The sequence below is a fragment of the Athene noctua genome, chromosome 2 (assembly GCF_965140245.1).
Source record: "Athene noctua chromosome 2, bAthNoc1.hap1.1, whole genome shotgun sequence".
In the NCBI taxonomy this organism is placed as follows: Eukaryota; Metazoa; Chordata; class Aves; order Strigiformes; family Strigidae; genus Athene; species Athene noctua.
Genome location: NC_134038.1, coordinates 56,927,488 through 56,953,498, shown reverse-complemented (window position 1 = coordinate 56,953,498; position 26,011 = coordinate 56,927,488). Strand labels below are relative to the sequence as shown.

The 26,011-nt window shown below is 43.9% G+C and overlaps 1 protein-coding gene across 3 annotated transcripts in view; it reads right to left on the bottom strand.

The window, feature by feature from the left end:
• RAB31 (RAB31, member RAS oncogene family) overlaps nucleotides 1-22,581 on the bottom strand; it is a 67,181-nt gene extending 44,600 nt beyond the window's left edge. For 2 of the 3 annotated variants that reach the window (XM_074899228.1, XM_074899226.1), the window contains exon 1: nucleotides 22,434-22,581. In XM_074899228.1, coding sequence (XP_074755329.1) covers nucleotides 22,434-22,472 — 39 coding nt within the window. In that variant the 5' untranslated portion in view covers nucleotides 22,473-22,581. The remainder of the gene's footprint in view (nucleotides 1-22,433) is intronic. The other variant, XM_074899227.1, reaches the window with a different exon arrangement.
• Nucleotides 22,582-26,011: the final 3,430 nt, after the last annotated feature.

The window sequence follows — 26,011 nt, the reverse complement described above, 5'->3', positions numbered from 1 at the left end:
GACCTGCTAACCACCCCAGCTGCAAAGGCACCATAAGCATTTGGCAGCTCAGCCCTTCCTCAGATTCAGCCCTTCTCTTGGTCCCTGATCAAGAGAAAAAGAGTATGACTGATGCAGTCAGGGCTGATCAGGCAGGCAGCCTCTTGTGGCGTAGCTTCTTCATCAGGCATAGAGCTTGAATTACAAAGCTGCTCACACCGATGAAAATCCAAGTTCCAGGCAGAAGTTAATACTGGAGCCTACCAGCAAGCTCTTCTGAAGCTTTCTTCAGACCAGTTAGCATCAAGATGTGCAGTAAGTGCACACACCAGAAACAAGCGTGGTCAAATCTGGCTCACTAATGATCTTCCCAGTGCACCCTCCAGTGAAATAATGCTGCCTCGTGTCACCTTTCAGACACAGAGAGCAGGGGGTAATAACAGTGCTCAAATACACAGAACAAGGGTACAGTCAGAAAGTTGTCCCCCTCTCCTAGAAGAGGATCTGCTCAGAGAGGAAGCTGCTCCTGACTATTAAGAGAAGCAACAATTCCTGGCTCCCTAATCGTTGATCACACGTTCATGCCACCAGACAAACTTCTTGGCTCGTTCATTACTAACTAAAAAATAACAAAGGAGCCAGTTTATGCTCAAGATTTTCCAAGCTAAATTCTCGTCTTTGTTACATCAATTTGACCCTTGCCAGTGCTACAGTAGAGAGGAAGGAGAGGTCCTTGCCTTGCCCAGTGCAGAACTTTCATTGTGGGAGTAATTAAGATGTACAGAATAAAACATCTGAATTGGTATGAAGTTTGTAAAAAGGAGAACACTGTCCTTTACCATCGGTGTATTTGATATTTTAAATACCAAAAAAAAAAGGCTCTCAGAATCTCTGCAACTGGCCAGGCAAATCTGAGGTAGAAAGACATGGTTTAAACTTTAGGGGAAGAAAAATAATCCATGAGTCTTTCAAAAAATGCAAATGCAGAGAGACCTTTCATTCTAGTAGCTCTGTGAAGCACAGCTGGTTTTGACTTGGCAGTTGAGCTTCTGCACATTAAAATAGCCATTCTTTCCACTGTCAGAATTGGCCATGCTTTAGTTTCTGATTTACAGTTGAATCCCCCTGACCCACTCCCATTATCCCCAGCAGGACTTTGATGGAATTTGAAAATTCATAGCAGCATAATCACATCACAACATTGCTAGATGGTTAGCATTTTGCTAGCTATCATCAAACAAACCGCTAGGCCTGCACCATAAAGTATTATTGGGCTTTTGCAGAAATGTATGCTCAGCTCTGGTCAAGCCTGGTATCTAGGAGGAATGTCAGTCCTCGGGTAAGGTCTGGCATGCATCACCTAGATATCCAACCTGCATCTTCCATGCTTTCTGAGATGCCACTTCTTAACCCAAAGGCACACGATGTGGTAAAGCTGAGTGCAGGATTGTGGCTGTCTTAAATTCCAATGAAGGCAAAAAAGCAAAAGCTGAACAACAAAATAAAGCTTTGAAATTTGCAGCATGCTTTAGTCCTCTACGCCTGCCATTAACATTTTAATCATTACTCAGACCATCAGATGAAGACAGCATTGCAATACTTTCCATGTCTTACTAATCCAGTTACAGCTGCTCTAGAAGGCTGTGGCAGTCAGCTTGAAGAGTATCTGAAACTGGCTTTGGATTTTTAGCAACCATATGAACATACAAGGAAGAGTTATGCACAACAGACTCCTGATCGCAGTTTCCAAGGGCAGTATTTTAATCCATGAATTACTCTACACATCCTTCATCCTTCCCTGTATTTGGGTATCGCTTACTCGTCTGAAAACACTGCTGTAAGGAGAAATACCTTTCAGGAGACCTGGGTTCAGAGACACCCCTGAGACTGAACTGAATCTGCCAAGTGTCAGGCTTGTCCCAGTGAAAATGCAGCCATGCACTGCAGAGCGGTGTCTAGGAAGAAGTGCAAATAGCTTCTCACTGTATTCAGTTTTTCCATCTGCAAGATGTATCAAGTGAGCAAATCCCACCACTGCATAAGCATACAGATGAAAATAAAAGAACAGCTCAGACTGACACATTGGCTCTCAGCCTCTTCACCAGCAAAAAATTGCCCGAGGCTTCAGCCTCACAGGGATGCAGGCTGAGGTGCTCTGAAGCCTTGCTTCTGCAGTCAAAAGAATATGCATCTCATTCAGGACACATAATTTTTGCAAATTTCAATCTTCATTACAGCCCTGTACAATGAGAAATAGAGACTCCCCTGTGAGCATGATTGTCGGAGAAGATCCTTTTCCTGTCGATTTGCTGGGATCCCCCTTCCAGAGCTACACAACTAGCCCAGGGGCACACTTATTTCCCAAAGCAGCGGCCTGAAACTCCCTGATAGGCCCTTTACCAAATGAGAAGCTTGTTGTGTTTTTCCTCCCTACCTCAACACAATCACCTTCAATCGTTAGACTTGCTTCATTACCAAGACTGGCAATGTACTGCTGCAACACAAGCTCCAAACGACAGCAGACATGGCCTTATGCTCCCTGTGATCTACAAGGAGTATCTGCAAAGGTCTGGCAGGTACTTGGTTGCAAAGCAAATTCTTGAAAGGGAAGAACTGGAACCACAGTTGGCCTCCAGGAGTGTCAATGTGCCATCACATACTTTTCTGAGTGAAGGGTATTTGCTAAATGAACACCAACGCTCCCACTGAGTACTAGAACCGAGTTCCCCAAGATCCCAGCACAAACACACAGATCTCAATGCAACTGTGTTTTGATGGAGAGGATTATTCCGCAGTGTTTCACTTCTTCAGTAGAAACCACCACAGTTTTTTTGGTCATCTGTCCATCTGTGAACTTTACAAGAATATCCCTGTCTGCATTTCTGTTTGTTGCATACCCTTCCTTAAACTCATAATATGTGGCAATATTGGTATCTTTTAACCAGTCAGTATATTACTCCCTAAATGGACTGTGCCAATTCTCCCATGGTAATATACCCTACATATCATCTCTAATTGATATAATTAAATGCTAGTGTAATTTCAGGCCAATGCTTGTGTTGAGGAGCACAAATTAGCTACAGAATAAGGCTTTTTTCTCTGGTGTGCATTAGAATTAGATTAACTGTAATTCCTTCTACAAGTAGGAAGTGCACCACTTGCTCTCAGAGACATTCTTGTACCCCCAACTTGTTATATCAGAATACAATTCTTCTTCCTAGTGCTGTAAGGACTACAATTGGCACAGGAATTCTTGGTGCTACCATTCTCAGCTCACTAGCTGTTAAACAAAAATAACAATTACTTCATTTTACATTGTAATAGCATTATGGGGATTTACATCAGTGATAGTTGTAACGTGTTCAGACAGTAGTGGCAAAGAACCATTTAAGTGCCTTAAGAGATAGTCAGGTGCTGAGTTTATTTGTTTGGTATTTACATGCATCTTCAATATCCCCTGTACATTCCTAAAAGCCATTTTAAAACAGAAAAATATCTGCTGGACAGGGCTTAATGCTATCTAACCTCCTGTGGTGGTCTGACTCTCTCTGGACACCAGGGGTCCACCAAAGCTGCTCTGTCACTTCACTCCTCAGCTGGACAGGGGAGAGTAAGTATCATAAAAGGCTCATGGGTTGAGATAAGGATAGGGAGATCACTCACTGATTATCATCATAGGCAAAAGAGACTCAACTTGAAGAAATTAGTTTCATTTATTACCAAACAAATCCGAGTAGAATAACAACAAATAAAAACTAAATCTTAACAACACCTTCCCTCACCTCTCTCTTCTTCCTGGGCTTAACTTTATCCCCTATTTTCTCCACCTCCGCCCCTCCAGTGGCACAGGGGGATGGGGAATGGGGGTTGCGGTCAGTTCATCAACCGTTGTCCTCTCGTTTTTCCCCTGCTTCAACCTGGGGTCCCAACTATGGGAGACAGCCCTCCATTAACTTCTTCAGCATGGGTCCTTCCCACAGGCTGCAGCTCTTCATGAACTGCTCCAGCGTGGGTCCCTTCCACGGGGTCACAAGTCCTGCAACAAACCTGCTCCAGCGTGGGCTCCTCTCCCCATGGGTCCACAGGTCCTGCCAGGAGCCTGCTCCAGCGTGGGCTTCCCAGGGGTCACAGCCTCTTTCAGACACATCCACCTGCTCTGGCATGGTGTCCTCCACAGGCTGCAGGTGGACTCTGCTCCACCGTTCACCTCCACGGGTGCAGGGGCACAGCCTGTCCCACCATGGGCTGCACCAGGGGCTGCAGGGGAATCTCTGCTCCAGCGCCTGGAGCACCTCCTCCCCTCCTTCTTCACTGACCTTGGTGTCTGCAGAGTAGTTCCTCTCACATATTCTCACTCCTCTCTCCAGCTGCTGTTGCACAGGTGTTTTTTCCCCCCCTCTTAAATATGGTATCCCAGGTTGCTGATGGTCTTGGCCTTGGCCAGTGGTGGGTCCATCTTGGAGCCGGCTGGCATTGGCTCTGTCAGACATAGGGGAAGCTTCTAGCAGCTTCTCACAAAAGCCATCCCTGTAGCCCCCACTGCTACCAAGACCTTGTCACACAAACCCAATACACCCTCAAAGTTTAACATGACATCTGATCCCTTCTCTCGATCTGTCTTCCTTTAGTTCACATTAGTTAGCAAAGTATAGACAGTGACGATCCATCTGCTTCACCTCAGAGCTGGATGTGTCTGCAGTCCTGGCCACCTCTCTGGTTCTCAACCAGTCACTGAAGCCAAATGTCTGCTGCCAGTTTTGGCTCCCTTACCAGCATGATTATTCAGCATGTGGTTTCCTTTCACACACATCCTGCACACATTCTTCTGTGGAATTAAACTCGGGCCTGCATACCTACTCTGGTATCTGCCAGACTTGGAGCCAGGAAGCGCAGTTCTACTTGTCCTGCCATTTTGTAGGCTTCTCTGGAGTTAAGTTTCTCCGTATTCTTTGTCACAGGTTCACTGCTCTACCCCAGATCCCAGCCCAGGAATCTTTTAGAGACAAAAAGCCCTAATGCTCAAGTTTCAAATAAACTTTCTTTAATGCTAATGTCTGTATAGTAGCTAATGTTAGTAATAAATTCACTTCCCTACAGACATTCATATATATGTATATTTAATATTATATGAAACCAAAGTCTCTCCTAGAGTGTTTCCAAGATGGTGGCATTATCCTGCTATCATAACTAGTGCTCCAATCTCAAGCTCTTCATGATGAGTTGAAGGCATAGAGAGTCACAGCTACAGCCTGAAGAACTTCAAGATGAGTGGACTAGGCAAGATTCCTCCTCTTTCTTCCTCTTGGGAAGAAGGCAAGAGACAGTGCTGGAAAGCTGACTCTGTCAGAAAGGAGCTATCTTTCCTTTGTACATAGTTCAGTGGCTGACATGGCATTAAATCAGCAGTAAGGAACAAATCCTTGTTTTACATGGCACTAGCAGTAAGTGGCAGGATTAGCGGTCAGTTAAACTATCTACTACCCAAGAAATCACAAAGTGGCTCACATGGCTGCTGCAGATTTAGTCACCCAGTGCTTACAAACTGTGATGCTCTTCTGCAACCTGCCGACTCTTCTGTGTGTATGGGCATTGGCATGGGAGTATAAAACAATCTTTATTTATGAAACAGGGGGGACATGGAGGGAAAGGAAGAACAAAAAAGCTTCCTTTAAAGCTATTCTTTAAAATAACTCCAATAGAATAAAAATAAAGAAATAAAACCATAAGGCAAAACAGAAATGTAAATTGATGAAGAAAACAGCCTGTGGGTCATTACTCCAGCTACCTCAGTTCCTTTCTCTGCAAGGTGACTCAAGAATAGCAACACTGTAGAATATATTAAAAAAACAATAACAACAAATTAACACTGCAGCCAACCTATTTCTGGAACATCCAACTTAGCAATTTTTAAAGCTCACCTAGCTCATTAAAAAAAACCCCAAACCCATATTCTAATTCAAATATAAATGCTTAATCACTGCATCTTATCATACAAAGTGCAAGCTAACCACACTGCCATGCTAGTATGAGTGTGGACAGCAAAGATAAGAGCCTTCATTCGTTATTAATATTATTTAGAAACTGCTTCCCCACATCAAATTTCCACCTAGTTCTCTGTCTTTTTTTTTTTTTTTTTCTTTTTTTTTCTTCACATTTCCTTTCCCTCTCCACACAAGTTATCAAATTCAGAACAGTAGCTGAACTGCTGAGAGATATGGAGGATTTTAAACTGAAATCAAAGAGCAGAATCTTAATCAATCAATTTCTTATGCCCTTGACAGCACGTGGTATGGACGGCTGCAAAGGAAGAATTGCTTAGGCTGGTGAAAATGAAGACGGGAACTTGGTATTTATTTGCATTCCTTCATCTCAAAATGTGGCTTTTGGACACATTAGGTATTTGCTTAAGATGCTGAACTTGTTTTGAACCGGCTCTACAGTTTCACATAAGCACATGATTTCTGTAAAAAGCACCTGCAAATAAGGTGGTATCAATCTAGCTGACTAATAAGATCAGAGGATGAAAGGAGAAACAAGAGGAGCATCTTTCAAAGGAGCAGTCTGACACACAAATCTCCTTTGGAGTAGCAGCACATGCCAATGAACACACAAAAACCCTCCCACTGGACGGGGGGGCACTGAACAATGCAAAGCCTGAGGAAATCCTTAGTGAGACTTGCTCGTGCTTTACGCTGCAGTAAGGCAGCTTTTGAATACAACAGTGTGGTCCCAAGCTGTGTAGAAGCAGTCCAGCCTTTTCGGGGACCTCAATGTCAAACAAGGCACTGGGTGATCAAGTCACAGGGAACAACTTTGCTCCAAAAATCTGACTCAAGACTGAATCGACAGCGAGAAGCAAGACCCTTGCTACCTGACACAGCTGCCCACCAAAGAAAGCTCCATCACAAAACCAAACACTATAAAACCCTTCTACAAAGGCTGGACTGCGCTGCAATGCAAAGAAGGGCATTTCATTGGGAAATAGCACCACCTGGTGACTCCTGGTACTCAGGGAGAAGAAAACGGCCAACTTGACCTTACTTGAACAGGAGGAAAGGTGGAAGGAGCACTAGCTAAATTGCTCGAGTGATTTGGGAACCGAGAGCCTGGGCAAAGAGGGAAAGAGGACTGCATGATGGACTTACAAGAACTAGACAGGTGGGACAGACAGAGATGGAAAGAAAAGTGCCTGAGCGCTTTCCCTTGGAAACACAGGCATTTCCCACTGTTGTTACCACCTTCGGAGCTCGGTATGATGACGAGTGGTGTGAGCGCAGCAAAGGCAGCTGCAAAAGAATGTCCATATCTCACACATAAATCACTGTATTAATGAAGCAAGAAAGGAAGAAAAACCCGCACAGTATCAACAATGTACGTCACAGAGGTGGTTTGCTGGTTCATTTTTAAGAGACCTGTAGCTGTGGGACTTCACAAAGTCACTACCATCCAAACCAGAATCACACCTCTAATTGCCTTCTACTGACCACTGAATCATAGATCCTTCTGACCAACACATAACACCGATTAGCAGGTAAACCTACCCTGCTAGATGCCCTGTAAGTGATAAGAAAGTGTATTATCTCACACTCCATTATATGCTCTCCCACCACTGCAGTTCACCTTATTGACCTCTCCCTGTTACTGGCTTGCTCACATTTCCCAGCTGAGCACCACCACAGACACTTAAGCATGATCACTTTCATGTTCACCACTTCATTTTCCAGGTGAGGAGGAGAAATGAGAGCTCCACTTTACCTACTGTGGTGCCACAAATGGGCAGTGGTCACCACTCATTGTCCCCCCCTGCCAACAAAGTAGGAACCAAGAGCAAACTTAGGAGATCTCTCCAGCATGTGAAACCTCAACAGGGAGGAGCTAAACAAAGATGAAATAAAACAAAGAAAAATTGCAAGTCCTGATTTAATGACTATGCAATTTTACTGACAGCAATACCTGACTTGGGCAACTCCAATGGTCAGAATTTATTTTCTGGACAAACTTGGGAGACCTCTTAACACCTGCATGCTTCCATCCTTTTCCTATCCACTCTATCTCAAAATACAAATGCAGTCACAAAAATCCACTTGCTATACTACTATTCCCACAGATAAATTCCTGTTAAAAAAACAGTAAAAATCTGTGTGAATATCTGCTTAGGTATCCTGATAATCAGCCCTGAACTTGAAAAATTAAGTAAGGGGTAAGTGTAAGGAAGTAACTTACAAGTCACTGTACCTCACTGTCAATGATAATGAGTATTGATTGCAGGGACCGTTATCTCTATTGGCCATATGCACACACACCAGCGTAACAATCTGGTTAAATATCATTCATCATCATTGTGCAATGCAGTGATCAGAGAAACTAAATTCAATTTTCAGACTAAATACATAAATAACCCAAGGCTTTAATAGTTCAGTAAACACATTAGGCAACAGCATGATGAGAAATGTTGGTTTTGAGTACAGTTTGGCAGCAAAAAATGGGATAAACAATTCTGTTATTCTTTCCAAACCAAATTCTTTTTCTAAGTTGAACCTTGCCCACAAATATTTGTAGCAGCTGAAACTTTCAAAACAATGGTATGCCGAGGAGATAATCTTTGACCTGAATTGCTCTTTGACACAAGTTTCTGTTCATACTCCAACACCCTGCCTCTTCCGTTGTCAAATCCTATCATTAGGGGCCATAATTTCAAAATACAGGCTTGTTAGTGTCACTTACTAAATGGGGGGGAGGAATATTTTATATATCTGTCACCACACAGAGATAACAAAAATCTTCCAGACAATCTGGAATTGATAATCCAATCCAAACATTATAGTTTGATATTAGAGATTCCCTACAAATCTGAACAAAACAATTTTTTTTAAATAAATGAAGGCAGTGGCTCTTATGCGATCATCTATATGCACATCAGGTAGGTACACCATTTGAGGAAATCGCTCTTGGTCTTCAGTTTAATATTTCAGTGATATAAAAATAGTCTAGCAGTTGCCCGGAAATTTTGTAAGAGGGCTGAATTACCTTCAAATTTGCCCATCCAAACTCAGTACACAACTCAATTCAGCGTTCAGACATTCCCCTCCCAATTTGTAACTACTCCACCTGCAACTTATTATTGCATTTCATACCAAAGAGAAAGAAAAAAGCCACATAAATTACAAGTGCCAATTGAAACACCAGTTGAAAACTTCAGCCCTGGAGAAAAGCCTGATCCCGTCTGTCTTGCAGCAATGAGCCACAGAGAGGAAGGAGGCAGAGTTTCAGGGGCAGCTATATAAAGACATTTCCCCTAACAAATGGGAACCAGCCTCGTGGCCCGGCATCTTTGCTCCAAATTAGCAGAGCCCTCATACAGTGTATGTCACCTACCAACAATCAGAGTCTAACAACTCTTCCTTGCCTCTCCAGCGGCCAAAAGCAACCAGATTCAGCCAGTGATTCAGGAAATGCCACACAGGTGGGACAGAAGCTAAGGATTTCGTTCCTGGTTTTATTGCTAAAAACTCTGTCTCTGCTTATCCATTCCTTTTAGCTGACGCAACAACCTGCAAAATCAGCAGTCTTGGATGACCATCGAAGGTCTGAGGTAGTCTGCCTTAGCAGCAGCAGGCTAAAGGCTTGGCAGCAGCTAATGGCACCTTCTTCATGCAGGCTGCCCTTAGAACTTGCCAGCCCACCTGCATCCTTTGGAAACCTGCCTTCATTAATCTTCCAGACATATTAAAACGTGTGCCTTCCCCCCAGGACATCAGGGGAAGAGGGCGAGTTGAGATTTACTGGAATTTGCCATTATTTGTTACCTACAGTTAACATGTAGACAATGTACCTCTACATGGCCAGTAAATGGCATCACAGAGAGGTCTAAAGTCCTTGAAACTGGGGGTTTTCATTTCCTGAATTGAGGTGTAGGACTGGGAATGGACAATCAGAGGTCCACATAAACCTAAATCTGTGTTAAATTTTTTTTCACCAAACTATCATGTTTAATTTAAATTAATAGTGATTTCATGTTCATTTCACCTATTGCCTGGATCTGAAGTTTTCTCTGTAATACAGTAAACATCACCACTTACTTTAAACAGAGTCATATAAGAACCCATCTAGTGCTTTCCCCTCTGTCACCCATTCAAGTGAACAGAAGAGTAACAGTAAGCACAGTATAATAAAACCCAGGGCTGAATTTTTTATCTGTGGTTTTACTGTGTGCTGCTGTGAACTTACTGAGAGTAAAGCTGAACAGGCTCATAAATGGAAGACATTATCAGTGCAAGGCTGTATCCCTTAAGCAGTTGACTTCTTGAATGTTTTCACCTCCCATTGATTTCAGAAGGAATGAAACCCAGCAGCTCCTAAAGCTAGTACCACTAGTGCCAGGGCATTCAACTTTTTAGGGAAAAGCCCTTTAAACGAGCAGGAACAGGTTTTGTTGCCGTTATTATTAAGGCACCTTCCTCTTTCCAACACAAAAAACCCAACAGGAAATAAGTATCTAACTTACAACTGATTCACAGAAGAAAGTTTTGATTCACCTGATGAATTTTTCTCATCTTCACTTATAAATCGGAAACCAGAAACAGTCAAAAGCGTACTGACTTTGCAAATCTCAACTGAAAAGACGCTGGGAGCATTTCAAGTGGCAACACTAAACCATGGAGTTTAGTACATTTAAGGACATCTCCTCAAGGGACAAGAATAGCTGGGCTAGAAGAAGAGGCAATTTGATCTTTCCCTCCAAAGCAGAAAGAGACTGAGCCATGCAGAGGATACTGAGTCCCTCTCAGGACAGGCTGTTTGGGTGGTAAACATGCTTTCTGTGCCACAGCCCGAGTGCTTGTGACTATGTGGGACTGAGTCCAAAGCTCCTGCAGACCCCAGACACAGCAGAATGACAAGCACAGGGATTTCTTACAACATCTCAAGTGGCTCATGAGATCCTACAAGAGCCTCACTTTCAGTTACCAGATTTGCAACAGAACATTCTTCACTGATCAAAAGATACCACTCAATTTAATGCAGTGTAAACAACGATTCTGCAGGTTCAGCTGAACAAGTGTATTTTGAAACATAAATGAAATAATGCCAATTAAGACAAAGTTACAGCTTTAAAAAAAAAAGGAAACTGAAAGCTAAAACCAAGGGAAAGGTGGCAGGGTTTTTTCACACCCCCTCTTATTATTTTGTATGTATTACTCCGCTGTTTTGTTCTGTGTGATTTTCCGTTTCCTTATTCTCAGCATCTCTTTTCCTCGTTCCTCAGCATCTCATGTTCCTCATTCCCTCCCACCAGTCCCCCACAAAACTCCCCTAATGCTTTCCCTTGGTCTCTCAGTTTCAGTCCTCCACTTCCTCCTCCTCTGTTTGTCTCTTTTTTCATCATTTTGTTCTTCCAAATTCCCTCTACTGACTTTTATACCCCTTTTCCTACTGGTCATCACTTCAACTATTCCTGGAAAACTTTTTAGGCTGTAAGGCTATCGCTCCTTCAAACTTTTTAAAATGTGGACTTATTCTACAAGTGCCAAAGGTTCATTCTGTCTTTCGCCACACCCGCCTAAAGGAGAAGGCAAAGCTGAACATGAAATTCTTGTTCAATTTAATTACCTGACCAAATAAAGAACCACCTCCAAAGAGCCCACCAGATCCTGAAAACCAAGCAGAGGTAAAACCGAGCTTTTAATGTTAGATGTCAGGAATCATTCAAGAGCTGTGTTATCTCAAATAACTTCATTTACATAAACTTTTTATCTTTGTCCTCCATGCAGGACTACATTCTGCTGCATATTAAAGTATATGCTGAGCTTTACGCTTGGGACTCAATTTAGCCCATTCAGCAAAGGCTGAACGATGTACCCTGATACATGGCTGAAGAGGGATTACCCCAATGCTTAGAATTAAACACGTGTTTAAGGACTCAACTCTACAAATTAAGGCTTCAGTAACACAACCTTGAATCCGCATTTATGTTATCCGATTGTATAAAACCACCATTTTTGTCACATAAAATGTGTTCCAATTGTCAGTCTAATGCTTAGGCATGGGTTTAGTCTTTTCAAGCACACCCTGCGGGGAAAAAAATAAAAATATCCAAGGGGAGTGGGGGGGGAATATCAAAGGACAAAACAATTGACTCTGAAGACTATTCACACAAACTACACTCTGTTGCTGGAGTTATAACAGTTGAAGACATTAAATGTAGGGGACAAAATTAATTCCTTCATTGACATTCATACTAAGACAAAGTCCAATTCTCCTTGAATTTTCTACAAGAGAGATATCATCTAAAAGAAGAAAAATGCTACTTAAGGGATAACATAAGAAAAAACCTTGTTTGTAGCACACTCAAGAACTGAGTATCCTAGAAGTAAGATTGTCTGCATAGTATTGCAAAGGTTGAAGTCACCATGGATTATGCACCATGAAGGACTTCTGGCCTAAATGTGGTTGGAAGCTTCCTGTTAATATCAGCTTTAACAAGATATACTGTAAGCGTTGCTTTTATGACTCTTAAAATAGACCCACTTATATTTAGTATGCTAAAAAAAAAAAAAAAAAGAGAAAGAAAAAGAGATAACAGGCTTCATATCCAATAAAGGGCATCTGTTCTTTCTCATTTCCCAAATCCCTCCAGGAATTAACCAACCACCAGATTTATCCTGCCACAAAGTGGAAGTGTACCTTTACAGACTGGTAGTGGTGCGTGTCAGTCAGCAAGAGGGTTTGGTTTTGGTTTTTTTTTAATTAACAAAGACTGTCCTAAGCAAACAAACATAGTATTTGCTTCCACAGATGGCAGAAGCTGCTTGAGATTTAAATCATGACTATGCACAAACAAACACCTCAAACTTTTCAGTTGTAATATCCTTCTAGCTCCTAAACTACTAACCATAGTGGTAATGTAGTGGTTAATGTAGATAATCAAGTAGATAAAAATGAAAAAAAGTCCCAACAGCCACGCTGAGCCTTGGTGTGACTCCACATCACATTCAAGAGAGTTGTCTCAGGGATGCTTTACACATCAATCTTTGGGAAGCCTGGTGATCCCTACTACAGCTTCTCTGCATTGGCACACACCAGGTGTTGATCAAATACCTAAGGATTCATCTCTGCCACTGAATCCCCAGTATCAGCCTCACAATCAAGAAATGAGCACATTTGGAGAACACATGCAATGGCAGTCCTAGAGCTGAGGTACCAGCTACTGATTACAAGCATAACATAGAGAAAGTTAAAGCTACTGCAATGCCCGCTGTATCTCACAGGTCACCAGTGAGCATAGGAGGACATGTAAATGACTTCAGGCATGACGCACCACTCTGGAGCACATCTTTGCTGACAAACTCTTAGATCTTATCAATGCCTATTAAGTTTTGCTTGCTGCAGAATTAAATGGGAAAAAAAATATTAATTTTTCAAAATTAAACCCACTTTAGGAACCTCTTTAACTCACTTTGGCTCTGTAGGTAGGATTTAAAGTAGAGGTAAATCTGCATCAGAGTCCCTAGCTGTAGGTGAATTCCTGCAGGAGGCTGATGCTTATAATTTTAGAAGATTGCTCTTACAGTTTTTTTATAGTCCCCTGCAGTTGTGCTAGCAGAGGCTGACCAGTCCAACCAGGACACTCAATGACGTCTGCAGCATCCTGTCGCTCTGCTGACAAAGAAGGAAATAATAACTCGGGGACACAAAGTATTTAGTAGCTGGATTTCATGCACATGTACTTCCCACTGCAGACGTTGCCCAAATAAGAACTTACTCTGTCCAAAACAAAAAGTGCAAAACTGTAACTGCTCTACCCTCTCCTCCAAGAAATAGAAAAACCACACACTAACTAGCATTTATATTTAAAAATAGCCAGGCAAAAATAAAAAGCCTTTGTTCCGCTGCCTGTTGTTCAGCTTTTATGAGCAGCCCTGCGAGGCTGGAGACCATAAATCAAACCATTGGCATCTGCTTACACAAGGCTGTGCTCCGTGCTGGCCTCCCATCTACCTCTGCTGGCAGCTTTCTAAAGCTTGGATTTGTCTTCTTACGGTGATGTTCAAAACTACAAGCGTTCATCGGAAACGTGTAAAAAATGTTTCAGAAGAAAACTGCAACATGTCCCTTTCCTGGCATATTACAAGTTGAGATGGAATTTAAGAAATTTCCATTCACCTTGGCCCTTACGCCATCATCCAGTCTCTATGAGGTAGGTAGAGCGAAGAAAAATATTGCCGTGAGAATAAAAACATCTTTTATTCTCATCTACTCCAGGAGCACGTGCCCCATGGCAGCTCTCATACACTTTCCAGCGAGGGGCTGCAGAGTTTTATTCACACAAGCTGCCTGCAGGCTGAGAATGTGAGTTAGTGGGGGGCACAATAAGCCCTGACAAGGAGCAGAGCACTGAAGGTTTGCTCTGCCCTGTCCAAAGAGTGTGGGATGATCTAACCCATCAGTGTGATTAGCACCAGATGGAGGTAGGATTTTTTTTTAAATATTTTATAATGCAGCCAACTATCCAAAGGAAGTGGAAGGGAAAAAAATAAACCAGCTTAAATCTGCTGTAAAGGTTAGTGGGCTAACCATTTAGAAATACCAGGCCATGTAAACTAGAAGGAAAAGACCAGGCTGCTCACTAGCTTTTAGCAGCTTTCAAAGGGAAAGTCCACCAGAGCAAGAAACTCCAGGAGAGTTTGGAAGTGGCAAGGACTTCTTTTTCTCATCCCCCCTCAGGCAGGGCCACTACCCCGACTGCCCAAAGACCAGCTGTTCCCACTCATCTCCTTGTGCCATGGCTCCAGAAAGCTCCAGGGATGCCAGAGCAGCCCACAACCAAGAGCTTTAGCCATGCCCTGGGGGCTGCACGTTATGGCCCTCCATGCCAGCTGCTGTGGGTCTGGCTCGCCCACGGGGCCGCAGAGCAGCTGGGGAGCAGATGAAGCCATGACACAGAGTAGGAAGCCCTTTGCTAATAGCCTGCGTGCCAGCATCCATGGCATAGGTGAGGAAACCAAGGAGCTGAAGAGGGAACGGATACTTAGTGAATTGACACGCACTGCCAGCTCTGGAGACAGCAAATGACAGTTGCCCTGAAAATGAGATCCTTGGTGCTTGTAGCTTTACAGATGCGCTCCACAGAAGAACGAGACCAACCCCAAGAAAGACTGAAATGCCTGACGGGCACACTACCTAATGTAGCCAGGGCAAACACATTTCTTCCCTTTGATGTCAGTATCCAGTAGACCAGATTAAATGAACCCATCTAGTTTCCTGCCACCTTTCCCGGCCCTTTTGGAGGGTACCTCTGTGTATCCATCCATGTGTTGGCCATTCGGCTGGCCTCAGAAGCAGCTTGAGGAAAACATGAGCAGAGGAAGCCCCAAACTTCCAGATGGAGGTAGAGATGATGGCAAGGTGGTCAAACCACAACTCCAAACTACAGCCTCCATCAACGGAGGCTGATGAGCCACTGAAGCTGAGGAGAAACAAGCTGCCCTGCACTCAACAGCTTGTTTTCTGAGGCAGCATCGGAACTGTGGGGAAGGTGGGGTCAACAGTGCAAACCTGCTAAAGCCAGCTGTGTTCCATTTCAGTGTACCCCTCCATCTTCCCCCTCAAACCCAAGGTGTAACAAATGAAGAAAATCATGCCTGCCCTCTCATCTCATCTGAACAGGGATGCATCCGGGAAATACATGATCAATAACACACCCCTGGAGGGTCTAACAGCCCTGAAGTCTGGGCAAATGGCATTTGGAAGAAGGAGCAGAAGGGAAGGCAAAAGAAAAGATGGGCATTTCAGAGCAACTGGAGCAGAGCTGTGGCTCCAGCCTCCCTGTAAATGCTTCTCTCAACAAGGAGTTAGCTTGAGAAGTTTTAGAAAGAGTTTATCTATCCAGCCTGTACACCTGCACTCTGCAGCACCCACACATCCAGCTCAGACACAGCCCAACGCTACCAAAGTTTACCAGTAATTTATAAACACTACCATATGCAAAAGCCCTGAAGGTTCAGAGGCCTTTGCCCATGACCAGCTCAGCTAATGTCTATTTTGCCACTTCCTGAAACTGCAACACACCCTATCAATAAGGCAAATTATCACCTTGGAAACAAGTCTTACCATCAACCAGAGTGTCAGAAAACATTCTTTAAATGTAAATTAAAAAAAAAATCCTTTTAACATGTCTTGACTAACCCAGTTAAAAGGAACTGCCTGATGAGAATGAGAGTTTTTTCTTTTCCCCACACGTTTTTTACATGCAGTTTCTGGTTGCTTCACATCATCTGCCTCAGCACTCCTTCACTGAGTAGGGCTAAAACTGGTGTGTTAAAAAAAAAATTGAGTTTATTATGAATTCAACATCCTTATTTTCATAGAAAGAAAGAATATACTTCTTTCTCTGAATTACTGCAAAACAAGAAGTTTCGCAATTTTTCAGCCAGTACTAAGAAATTAAAAAGAGGGACTGAAGCAAAGGATTGGGGAAACCGAAACAAACCCCAATTGGTAACACTATAAACAAAAGAAATAAATACAATTTGAAAGACAGGAAAACTACAGCCTACATGCCTACATATACAGGATTTCTGGATGATAGCCACAGCAGGGTCTCATTCAACAGGGAAGTTACAAGCAGCAGCTGGCACCTGAGAGCTGGTGAGCAGATCAGAATTGATCACTTGCAGCAACAGGCACCAGCCACGGGGTGCTCTTTTGCTACCCAGTTGATTAGTTGCAAAAGGCTTCCCCTTCAGAGGCTTTGCAGCTACTGAAAGTAAAACCTGCTTCAAAGTTCTGCCTTCTGTGGCTTCAGAAATCCCGTCTGGTTCTGCTGCTGGAAAGGATGTGGCCTCCACACTCATCTTTTCCTAGAAGGATTTTCAGGTCATGACCCAGTCTCCTCATTTTTCTAAGCAATCCCACCCAAAACTTCTGGAAGATACGAGTAAATAAAAAAGTTTCACAGATACACCAGGAAAGCAGTAAGATCAATATGTAATCCTGAATTTCGTTAAATTCTGGGAAATTGTTTACCTACATATTTAACATCGACATCGCAAAAATATGATTGTAGCCATTTAAATAGTTTATAAATTAATAGAAAAAAGGCTAGTTTAGGCTTCTGAACATACTTGTTTATTGATACAAGAGAAAAGGCATTTCTCACTTGCTATGTAACTTGATTTTTATGCAGTATCTTTCAAAAAAAACCCAAAATCACCAGTCCCAGTCTTGTTCAGTATGCCGGTAGACTGTTCTTTTGAATGGCAAAGCAGGGCAATGAGTATGGAAGTGCTATGTGCACACATTAAGTGCAAACTTCAGAATATTCTTCACCAAGGAAGATTAAGAAAACTGTTGCCCAAGGAAATGAGGCATATGTAGTCATGCTAACTGTGTGTCTGGCTGTCTGCCTTTCCGTTCTCATGGCCTCAAAATCACTGTCCAGTTTTACATATGACTCAATGTTTCACTACAATGCAAAGAAATAAGTGGCTAGGAGAGAGACACAGATGAAGGCTTCTTTGCTGGAAAGGATGCAATGATGGACACGTCACACCAGTATCACTACAAGACAGACAGCCATGCAAAATTACGATGCAAAAATTTATCTCATGATAGACTTACTTGTTTACATAATAAAACACAACTATGATGAACTATTAACATAGGGGGAAAAAAAACACTTGTCAGTCTCTATTCTCTCAGACATTTTGTGGACAAAATTTTAGAAGGCATACATTTACTCCACCAGTACTACTATTTTTGCTACCACCTTTTGCTACCACTTCTCATCCCTCTTGTTCTGTTTTAGGCTACAGCACTGCCGCTGTTGACGCACGTACAGCTTCTGCACCTGTGTAGTGTTACTGTCTTCAGAAGGATGCTCATCTTAACATGTAGAATCCCTTACATATACCTAGTGAGAAGAAAGTCCTTAACTGGTACAACCCATCCAGGGGTGCATTTTTGGTTTTAACAGCAGTGCTCCTATTTGGGTTGGGACATCCAGGCACTAAGAGCCTTAGTAATGACAAACATTTTAAGAGTCAAGAGAAATAAAATTGTTGTCTTTTATAAACACCAACACAAACTAAAAGATTCTGAGTCATATGTGTTCATTGTAATAGCTACTTAGAAAAGATGTATGGGTACTTGAGCTTTGCACTGAAATGTGTGACACATGCGTGCATATGCTCTGCTAGAGGAATTTCTTCTCCCAGAATCCAGAGCTTTACATTATCATGACATGAAGATAAGAAAACCAGAGAGGTTTTCTCCTTAAAAAAACTATTATCATACTCCCAATTACTCTGAATATCAAACAATTCTGAGCTCAATTCCACAGCCTACATATGCAGACAATGCACACCAAGGTGCACAACATCAAAGGTAATAAACTGCTCTCCATACCTAACAACTGGAATTCAGTTGTGGAGAAACTGCTGAGGAAACCTTCTCATCCACAGATGAAATGTCATTCCTTTTACAAATGTAGGCTTACCAACTTCAAACAGTATTTTCAGACTACGTGCTAGCAGAACGCATGCCAGCAAGTGACTTCTTATTAGCAAGAAAATGGAAACACAAACAGGAGGGTGAAGAAATGAAGTCTCAGGCAAGGAAGATATATGTACCAGGTTTGGGAAAAACTTTCCACAGTAAGAGTAATTATATTATAGTAATTATATGGGGCATAACGCTGTGGAGAAGATAAACCTTAATCGTGAGGTTTTTAGGAACAGGTGAGACAAACATATGTCAGAAAAGTTACAAGAGGAGCTTTAGGGTCAAGGGATGACCTCCAAGCCTCTTCCAATCTTAATTCCTTTGGTGCTATGGTAAACAGTCACAACATAAAAATGTAATGAACAAAAAGTAAAAGGTAATGGAGGTCACTTTAGATGGTAGTTAGCAAGCCACCTCCCAAAGTCTGAAGGGCTGTCAAAGTTTCCTCAGGAAGTGACAAAGACAAGAAACTTTGGCTTAGTCCTAAAACCTGGCAACCACTTCTGCGGTTGCCACACACAATTATGTCAGGACTTGGCAGAGAGTTGTAAATCACTCCTCCAGCCCGCATAAAGAGAATGTTGGGAGCCAAGGCACATGGCACTCAGCAGCCACAGCCAGATTAGGAAACCAGGCAGCTGCATGCCCGGCCACATTAGAGCACCAAAGCACGGCTCAGGAACACACAAGCCCCCCTCTGCCCCATCCATCCCCTCAAGAGGGTGCTCACTCAGGAGAGAAACATCACATAAGTCATATGGGAGCTGCACTTCATCTCACTGCATAAACTGAGCTGAAGATAAAACTTGCTCAGCCCCAGAAGCAGGTGGCCTCTAACACAGGGAGAAATATTGTGAACAACCAACAGACTGGACCGAGAGACCAGGAAGAATCTGGGGTGACAAGACAGGACTCATGCTCAAGTGTCTGCACTTATGAAGATGAATACCTTCCATGTGCAGGTACCTCACTACTCTGCAGCAATAATCTATGGGGGGAAGTAGTTTAGTAGCAGGTTTAAGGCCACTTACACAGCAACATACTCAAGAGAGCTATTAAAATTGTACCTCCGTAGCTGTGAGGCACTGAACAATCAGGCAGGCATCCTGGTCCTGCCAGCCCACCAGTAAACTGGAATCATCTCTCCTCAAAGAGCACTGCCTTCTGAAATTCATGAATAACAAAGCTCCACCATCAACAAAACCTGCCTTCCAAACTGACTCACCTAGCCTTGAGCTGCCCCTTGAGCTGTTGTTCTCTTGCTGATGTCTCCTTCAACATTTACAAACCCCACAACCATCCATCCCCTTGTCCTGTACTCCAGGCTGCTCCAAATCGCTCCCATCACGCCCACAGTGAGTTTAAAAAACCCCAAGATATTCTGGAGGAGGAGGAAATGAAATGCAGATACCCAAATCCCACGTTTTTTTAGATTCATACTAAAAATCACAGGCCAGATTCCCTCCTGGCAATGGCGGGGGGGGGGGGGGGGGGGGGGGTGTTTACATCCAGGAGCCAGTAACTTACTCCCCGTCTCTACTGCAATGGCTCCAAGCCAGCCAAACACTGGCCCTGGAGTACTGGGCTTGCTTATATGGCTGGCAGCATGGAGCACAGCTCTGGTTTTTCCATTCCCCTCTCTCCACACCCTCTCACCTCGACCTTCTACAGCCGAAGGGGTCTTCACGGCTTGTGGAGCTGTCTTTGAAAACATCGTGGCAGCTGCAATTTTTCCTCATTGGGGAATTCTGAGCTGGCAGAAACAGCCCAGGCGCAGGCCCTTTGCACAGCTGAGGGACACAGACCATCAGCAATCCTCCGTCTGATTTAGAGGCACAGCCTAGGGCTTTGTTCAGAAGTGGAAAAAGATGCAGGTTTTGAAACCAATTTAATCCCTATTCCTAATAAGGATAGGAACTCATCTTGGGACTTGGACATGCCAGACTTGACTGATTATTGTATCTAGTAGATCCCCTGATGCATTAAGCTACCCAGGTCCAGGACCTACTGAAAAGACAACTGTCAAGATTCTTTTTGCTAGGTGTGAAAATGTATTCTGAGTTGCCATCTAGCTTTCAAACAGATCAGAAGACTGATGACTGCACTTGTTCACATGGACAGGTACAGAGTTTTCCCTGTTCTGGAAATGTGTCTGAATTTCCTGAGGGGATTTGTCATATGAAGGATTCCTCTCTTTCAGGAAAGACAGTGTCAATCACCATGGTAAATGAGATATCTGTGATCAGAAGTAGATGGTTTTCTAGGATTATACCCTGTTAAAACTCAGGAAGGACTATCTCACTAACTACTAGGTGACTATAACTACAGACACATCTTCCCTAAGTGTTCCCACTGCCACCCTATCATTTTAACAAATCCACAGAGTAACTGCATATTCCTAGTAAGACAGAGCTGCTTTGTAGATTTCTTTTCCTGTCTTAAAAGAAGTAAACAATTGCCTTGCAAAACCCCCAGTACATTTTAACGTTACAAAACAGCAATAAATAATGAGCAAGAGGAATGTCATTCCACAAGACACTTCATCTCTATAAAATTACAGGATTTTCTGCTAGGGAAGAAAAAATAGAGACACATCCATGTATTCTACCACAGACTCCTCACGTTTATTTTGTCTCTATGCCATTTTAAAAGTTGAAGGCAGGAATTCTAACCGAGAAAGGAGGAATGGTCACTGTCAAATACTTTGGGTCAAACTCTCCAGTGCCCTGGCACCACATCCTGGCACTTAGTGCAGGGCAAGGCACCCACTCCCGCTGGGGTAAGTGTCAACACAAACCAGAGAGCACTGGAGTGTCTGTATTTGTTTGTTTTTCAAATGTTCAACACACTTGTACTGCATGAAAGAGAATTCACTCTAAAACAACATCTATGCAGCTTTCTTGAACGTTTATGGAGATACGGACCTAAAAGCAGCCTAACTCGCACCTGGTAATTTGAAATGTTTGATTTAAAAAAAAAAAAGAAAAACTAAGTAGTGATGCTCTGCTAGTAACTGCCAGAAGAAGTGGCTCTGTTTTCCCAACGGTATTTGTGGCCGGGTGAGCGCATTTTGCTGCGAAGTTCCCTGCGTGCAGGGCAGAGAGGGGGGCAGGCGGAGCCAAACTGCAAAGCTAAGCACATTGCTGCTCCAGATGTGAAACGCACACACGGGTTCGCCAAAAAGCAAAAGGAGAAAAAGCAACGGCAGAAAGGCCATTCCTCTAAGGAACTGAGCGACTAAACCCAGGCCAGTAATTAAGCAAAGCACCGCCATGGTACGTAGGTGACACGGGGCCGAGCGGCGCCCGGGAGAAGGAGCCACCCGCAGTAACGTCTCCGGGCGGGCAGCGCGCTGATACTTTCCTCTCTTTCGCTTCCCACCATTGTTGCCGGGGACGGGTGACAAGACCTTAAATTAGCCTCTCCGCGGGGACGGCGGGCAGCGAACCCCCCCCCGGCCGCCAATGGGGGCTCTGGCACTGGAGGGAGACCAGCCGGGGGCCACCACCGCCTCCCGCGGCCGGGGGCAGCCGGCGCCCCGGCGGCGACACCCCCAAGCTTGGGACGGGCTGGGGGGAAGCGACACCCCCCGCTTGGGGAGGGCTGGGGGAAACGCCCCCCAAAAGAGAGCCCCTCACTCCCCCCCCCCCCCCCCATACGCCCTTCTTACTTTTTAAAAGTTCAGAACAAGATCAAACCAAACCAAAACACCGGAGGCCGGTGCGCGGCTGTCGAGCCTCGGCGTGGAGGAATCCACCGCGGCCGAGCTCCCCCCGCCCCGGGACGGGGAGACGCGGCGCCCTCCGGGAAAGACGGGGGGGGGGGGTAGACAGGGAGCTCTCCCGTTTTTAGCGAGTACCCCATCTCCCTCAGCCCCCACCTGCGGGGTGGGAAAAAAATAGGGGGAAGCGACCCCTCGAAACCCCGCTCCAACCCCCCGGGTCTCCTCTACTCACTCCAAGCAGACACACTTTCAGCTCGCGTATCGCCATCATCTGCCCGCGGCCCGGCCGCTCCGCATCCCCCGGCGCTCCGCCGCCGCCACTCCGCACTGCCCCGCCGCGGCACGGAACAGCCCCCGCCGGGGCCGCCCCCCCTCCGCCCGCCCGCCGGCGGTCACATGCGCCCGGCCCCGGCCCCGCCTCGCCGCCGCCCCCCGGCCTCGCAGGTCGCGGCTCGGGGGCAGCACACGGGGCGTTTCGTGGCGGGCGGAGGGAACGTGCTCGGTGCTGCCAACCGCGCCTTCACGAGGGGGGTGTAAACGTTCGCTGCTGTGAGGAAAATAACCGGTGGGAGGCTGCACCCTCCGCGGGGTCCTACGCTACACCCCGCGTGCTGCTCGAGAGACGGCTGGGGCCGCTTTCGGTTGTGAAAGGTCTGAAAACTTTCTTTTTTTTTTTTTTTACTTATTATGCGCAGAAAACATTTAAAATACTGACTTCATTTTTACCCAATCCTAGTAATACATTCCCACTGTTGATGAAAACAGTCGACTTCGGGTTGGTAGTAGGGCTGCACACCAGGGCAGCCAAAAGTTATCCTCAATACTACATTACACCTAATGTTAGGACCAGGCCACCGAAATCAGGAAGAGGGGTTTGTAACTGCTCTACTGCTCTTCTCAGTAGCCAAAGTCCTGAATTTATGGAGAAGAATCCCATGCTACAACCCTGGGAAAGCAGAAGAACGTCATCTGCCAGGCATTTTAAATCACAGCCTCTGCTCTACTTACAGTTTTTTTCTTTTTTTCACTAATTTATCAGGTAGAATTGCTGAAGGGAAATGAAGAAAATCTTGATTAGTCACTGTGAGATTACTGCCACGTCATTAGGAGCTTCCTGGCAATAAACGGTTGTGGCGTTCATTATGTCACTAATTAGTTCCACATGGGGTCCTACACTCACAAGGATAAGCTGGAAGAAGATGTTTGCACTCTTCCAGAGCTCCCAGATCCTAGGCCAAGGAAATGCTTGGAGCAGAGCAGTTGTTATCCCCAAGGAGGAAAACACAAAGCATTTCTAGTGGAGTATCACAGCATGTCAGGAGAGAATCAAAAGAGAGGGATCAAAGAAGAGGCTCATCAGAGAGATGCTTGTGATTTAATGAAGCTAGTCGTCTTTTTGTAGGAGAGTTTAGAAAAGAGAAAACACAGCAGGTTTTCAGACAACCAATACAGAATGTTGCTGGGATTCTCTCTGCTCATTGCCTTTCCACAAGAATGCATTATACAATAAAGTCTTTCAATAAGTAAATAGGGTACACTCACTAGCATAGAACAATTAGAGATTGCACTCATAGCACAGCTAATTTAAAGCAGCTCAACATTTCAGCCAGTAATTATTTCTACAAATCAACAGGAGATAGGAATTTTTAAGGTTTTCCACTATCCCACTCCATCCTGTCTTTCAATTTTAAGTCTGAATTAAATGTTGCTCCTCTAACTTTGACTGAGACTTTTCCACTGTTGAATGACTGAGATCCACAGACAGTGTTACGGTTCAGGATCACCTTTCCATAACTGAAATTGCTTCTCTTTTTTTTTTTTTTTTTTTTTTTTGTCACATCTTTAAACATTTCCATGTCTTTCATGTATCCTATTAGTTACCTATTCCATTTCTTTGGTCCTTTGATAATTCTTGAAGTTTGGGAATTTTTGCTTATTGTACGCATGAAATGTTATACCAGCTGAATTAATTTCAGCAAGAAACACTTGAATTGCATTAGATTCTAATCTAATCTACATTAGATTGTGAATTACAGAAAGAGACTGATAAGTGGTGCACTGTATTCGAAGCTGTTCAGTGTCACAAGCACAGTTTGAGGGCTTGTCCGTAGGTGCGTTCAGATTAAGCTAGAATGCTGTAATGGTAATGAGCGCGTCCATAGAACAGATTAATGCACTTTACTGTAGGTGCATGGTCTCTGCAGCTTTAAACAAGGTGCCTTAACTTTTGAAAGCCTCTCAATGCAGGCATGCACTAGAGTACAATTAATAAGATTCCAGTCTGGGAGAGCACTTACTTAAGCCTGTCCATATTCGAAATGGTAATACATCCCACCGACTTCACACCTAATTGCTGCCTTGAGTCAGTACCACCATGATATAAAACAGTGCCTGAGAAATTTGCCCAGGAAAGAGGGGCAGATTCCCATCTTTCTTCTCATCTGGGGAAATTTCTTCTCAAATACACAGTTGTGAAACAGAAGCCCTCACTAAAAAAGGTTAAAGCCCAGACCTCAAAAGCTTACTTCTGAAGACAGCAAATAACTAATTAGCTACTTACGAACAAGCAAATTGTTTAAAACAGTAGCACGAAGATGACCCAGTGGAAGCTGTTTAGGCTGAAACAGCAGGAGAGTGTTAAGGAATGGCAGTTTTACTTGCACAGGCAAAAAGTCTGAAGAGACAAACAAAAAAAAAAAAAAACAACCGGAGGAAAAAATAACCTATTGTACTCATTTAAACAAAGATTCTAGTAACCAAAAAAAAAAAAAAAAGGAAAAAATATCCCCCAAAATCAGGGAGATAAGAAAAGAGAAAAACAACAATACAAACAGACATGTGCTCCAGTATTAAAAAAACCCAATGACGTTCATTCTTCCAGGAACTGGCATAATCCTTGTGTTTGTCTGCATGCAAGATGCTGTGGTCAGGAAAACATTTTTGAGGAATTGGTCATGTTGCAGTGTTTTTAAATGGCTGGTTAAAAGCAAAGGAAAACAAGTCTTTGCATCCTAAAGGTTTTCTTTTTTTCCCTTTTGTAGCATCTTATTCAATAAATAATTACAAGTTTTGAAGCAGTAATTTACCTCAGTTCTTTCTACCCAACTGTATTTTGTGTTTGGGAAATACAAAGCCAAGTGGCTTTGTTTTTCAGCAGTCTTCCCTTAGAGTTTCAAGTAATCTGTTCTCTCCTCAGAAATAATTTCCTCCAGTTTCCAGAAACTGGAGGAACCAGACCATCCTTTGGTTTATTCTAATTTTATAACAGTGTAATTGCACTGATCTCAAATTAATTACTCCTTAGTGTGAGAGATTTAGGGCCTTCAGAGCTGTGCTTAAGCCAGCAAGATCTGGCTCAAGGTCTTTCTGAGTGTGATAATTGGAAAGTTTGTACAGGCCTGTCTCCATCTGGAGATTCAAGGTAGTACTAGTTGCCTGGGGAGGGTAGGATTGATTCATCCTTCACTTTGGTGGTTTTTTTGCTTAGACAGCTAAAGCAGGACTATCCTGTCACTCACCCTAGTTTTTCCACTGCTTTCATTTAACAAAGGAAGGAAGACCGCCTCCTGCTTAGAGGCACAAGGCCAGGAGTACAGAAGACTGGGCTATTCTCCTGCCTGCAGCGTTGCCTTGCTGTGAGACCTAGGGCTGGGTACCTGACAGCGCTCTGTCCTGGTGTGTAGCCCTCCAGTAGTCTGGGGCAATGGTAGCTGGGGCTGCTGCTGCTCTCCTCTTTGCCCCTACCTACATGTTCCTGCCCCTCTGTGGCTCATGCTGGTAGAAAACTAGTCCTATGTTTTCTGAAACCTC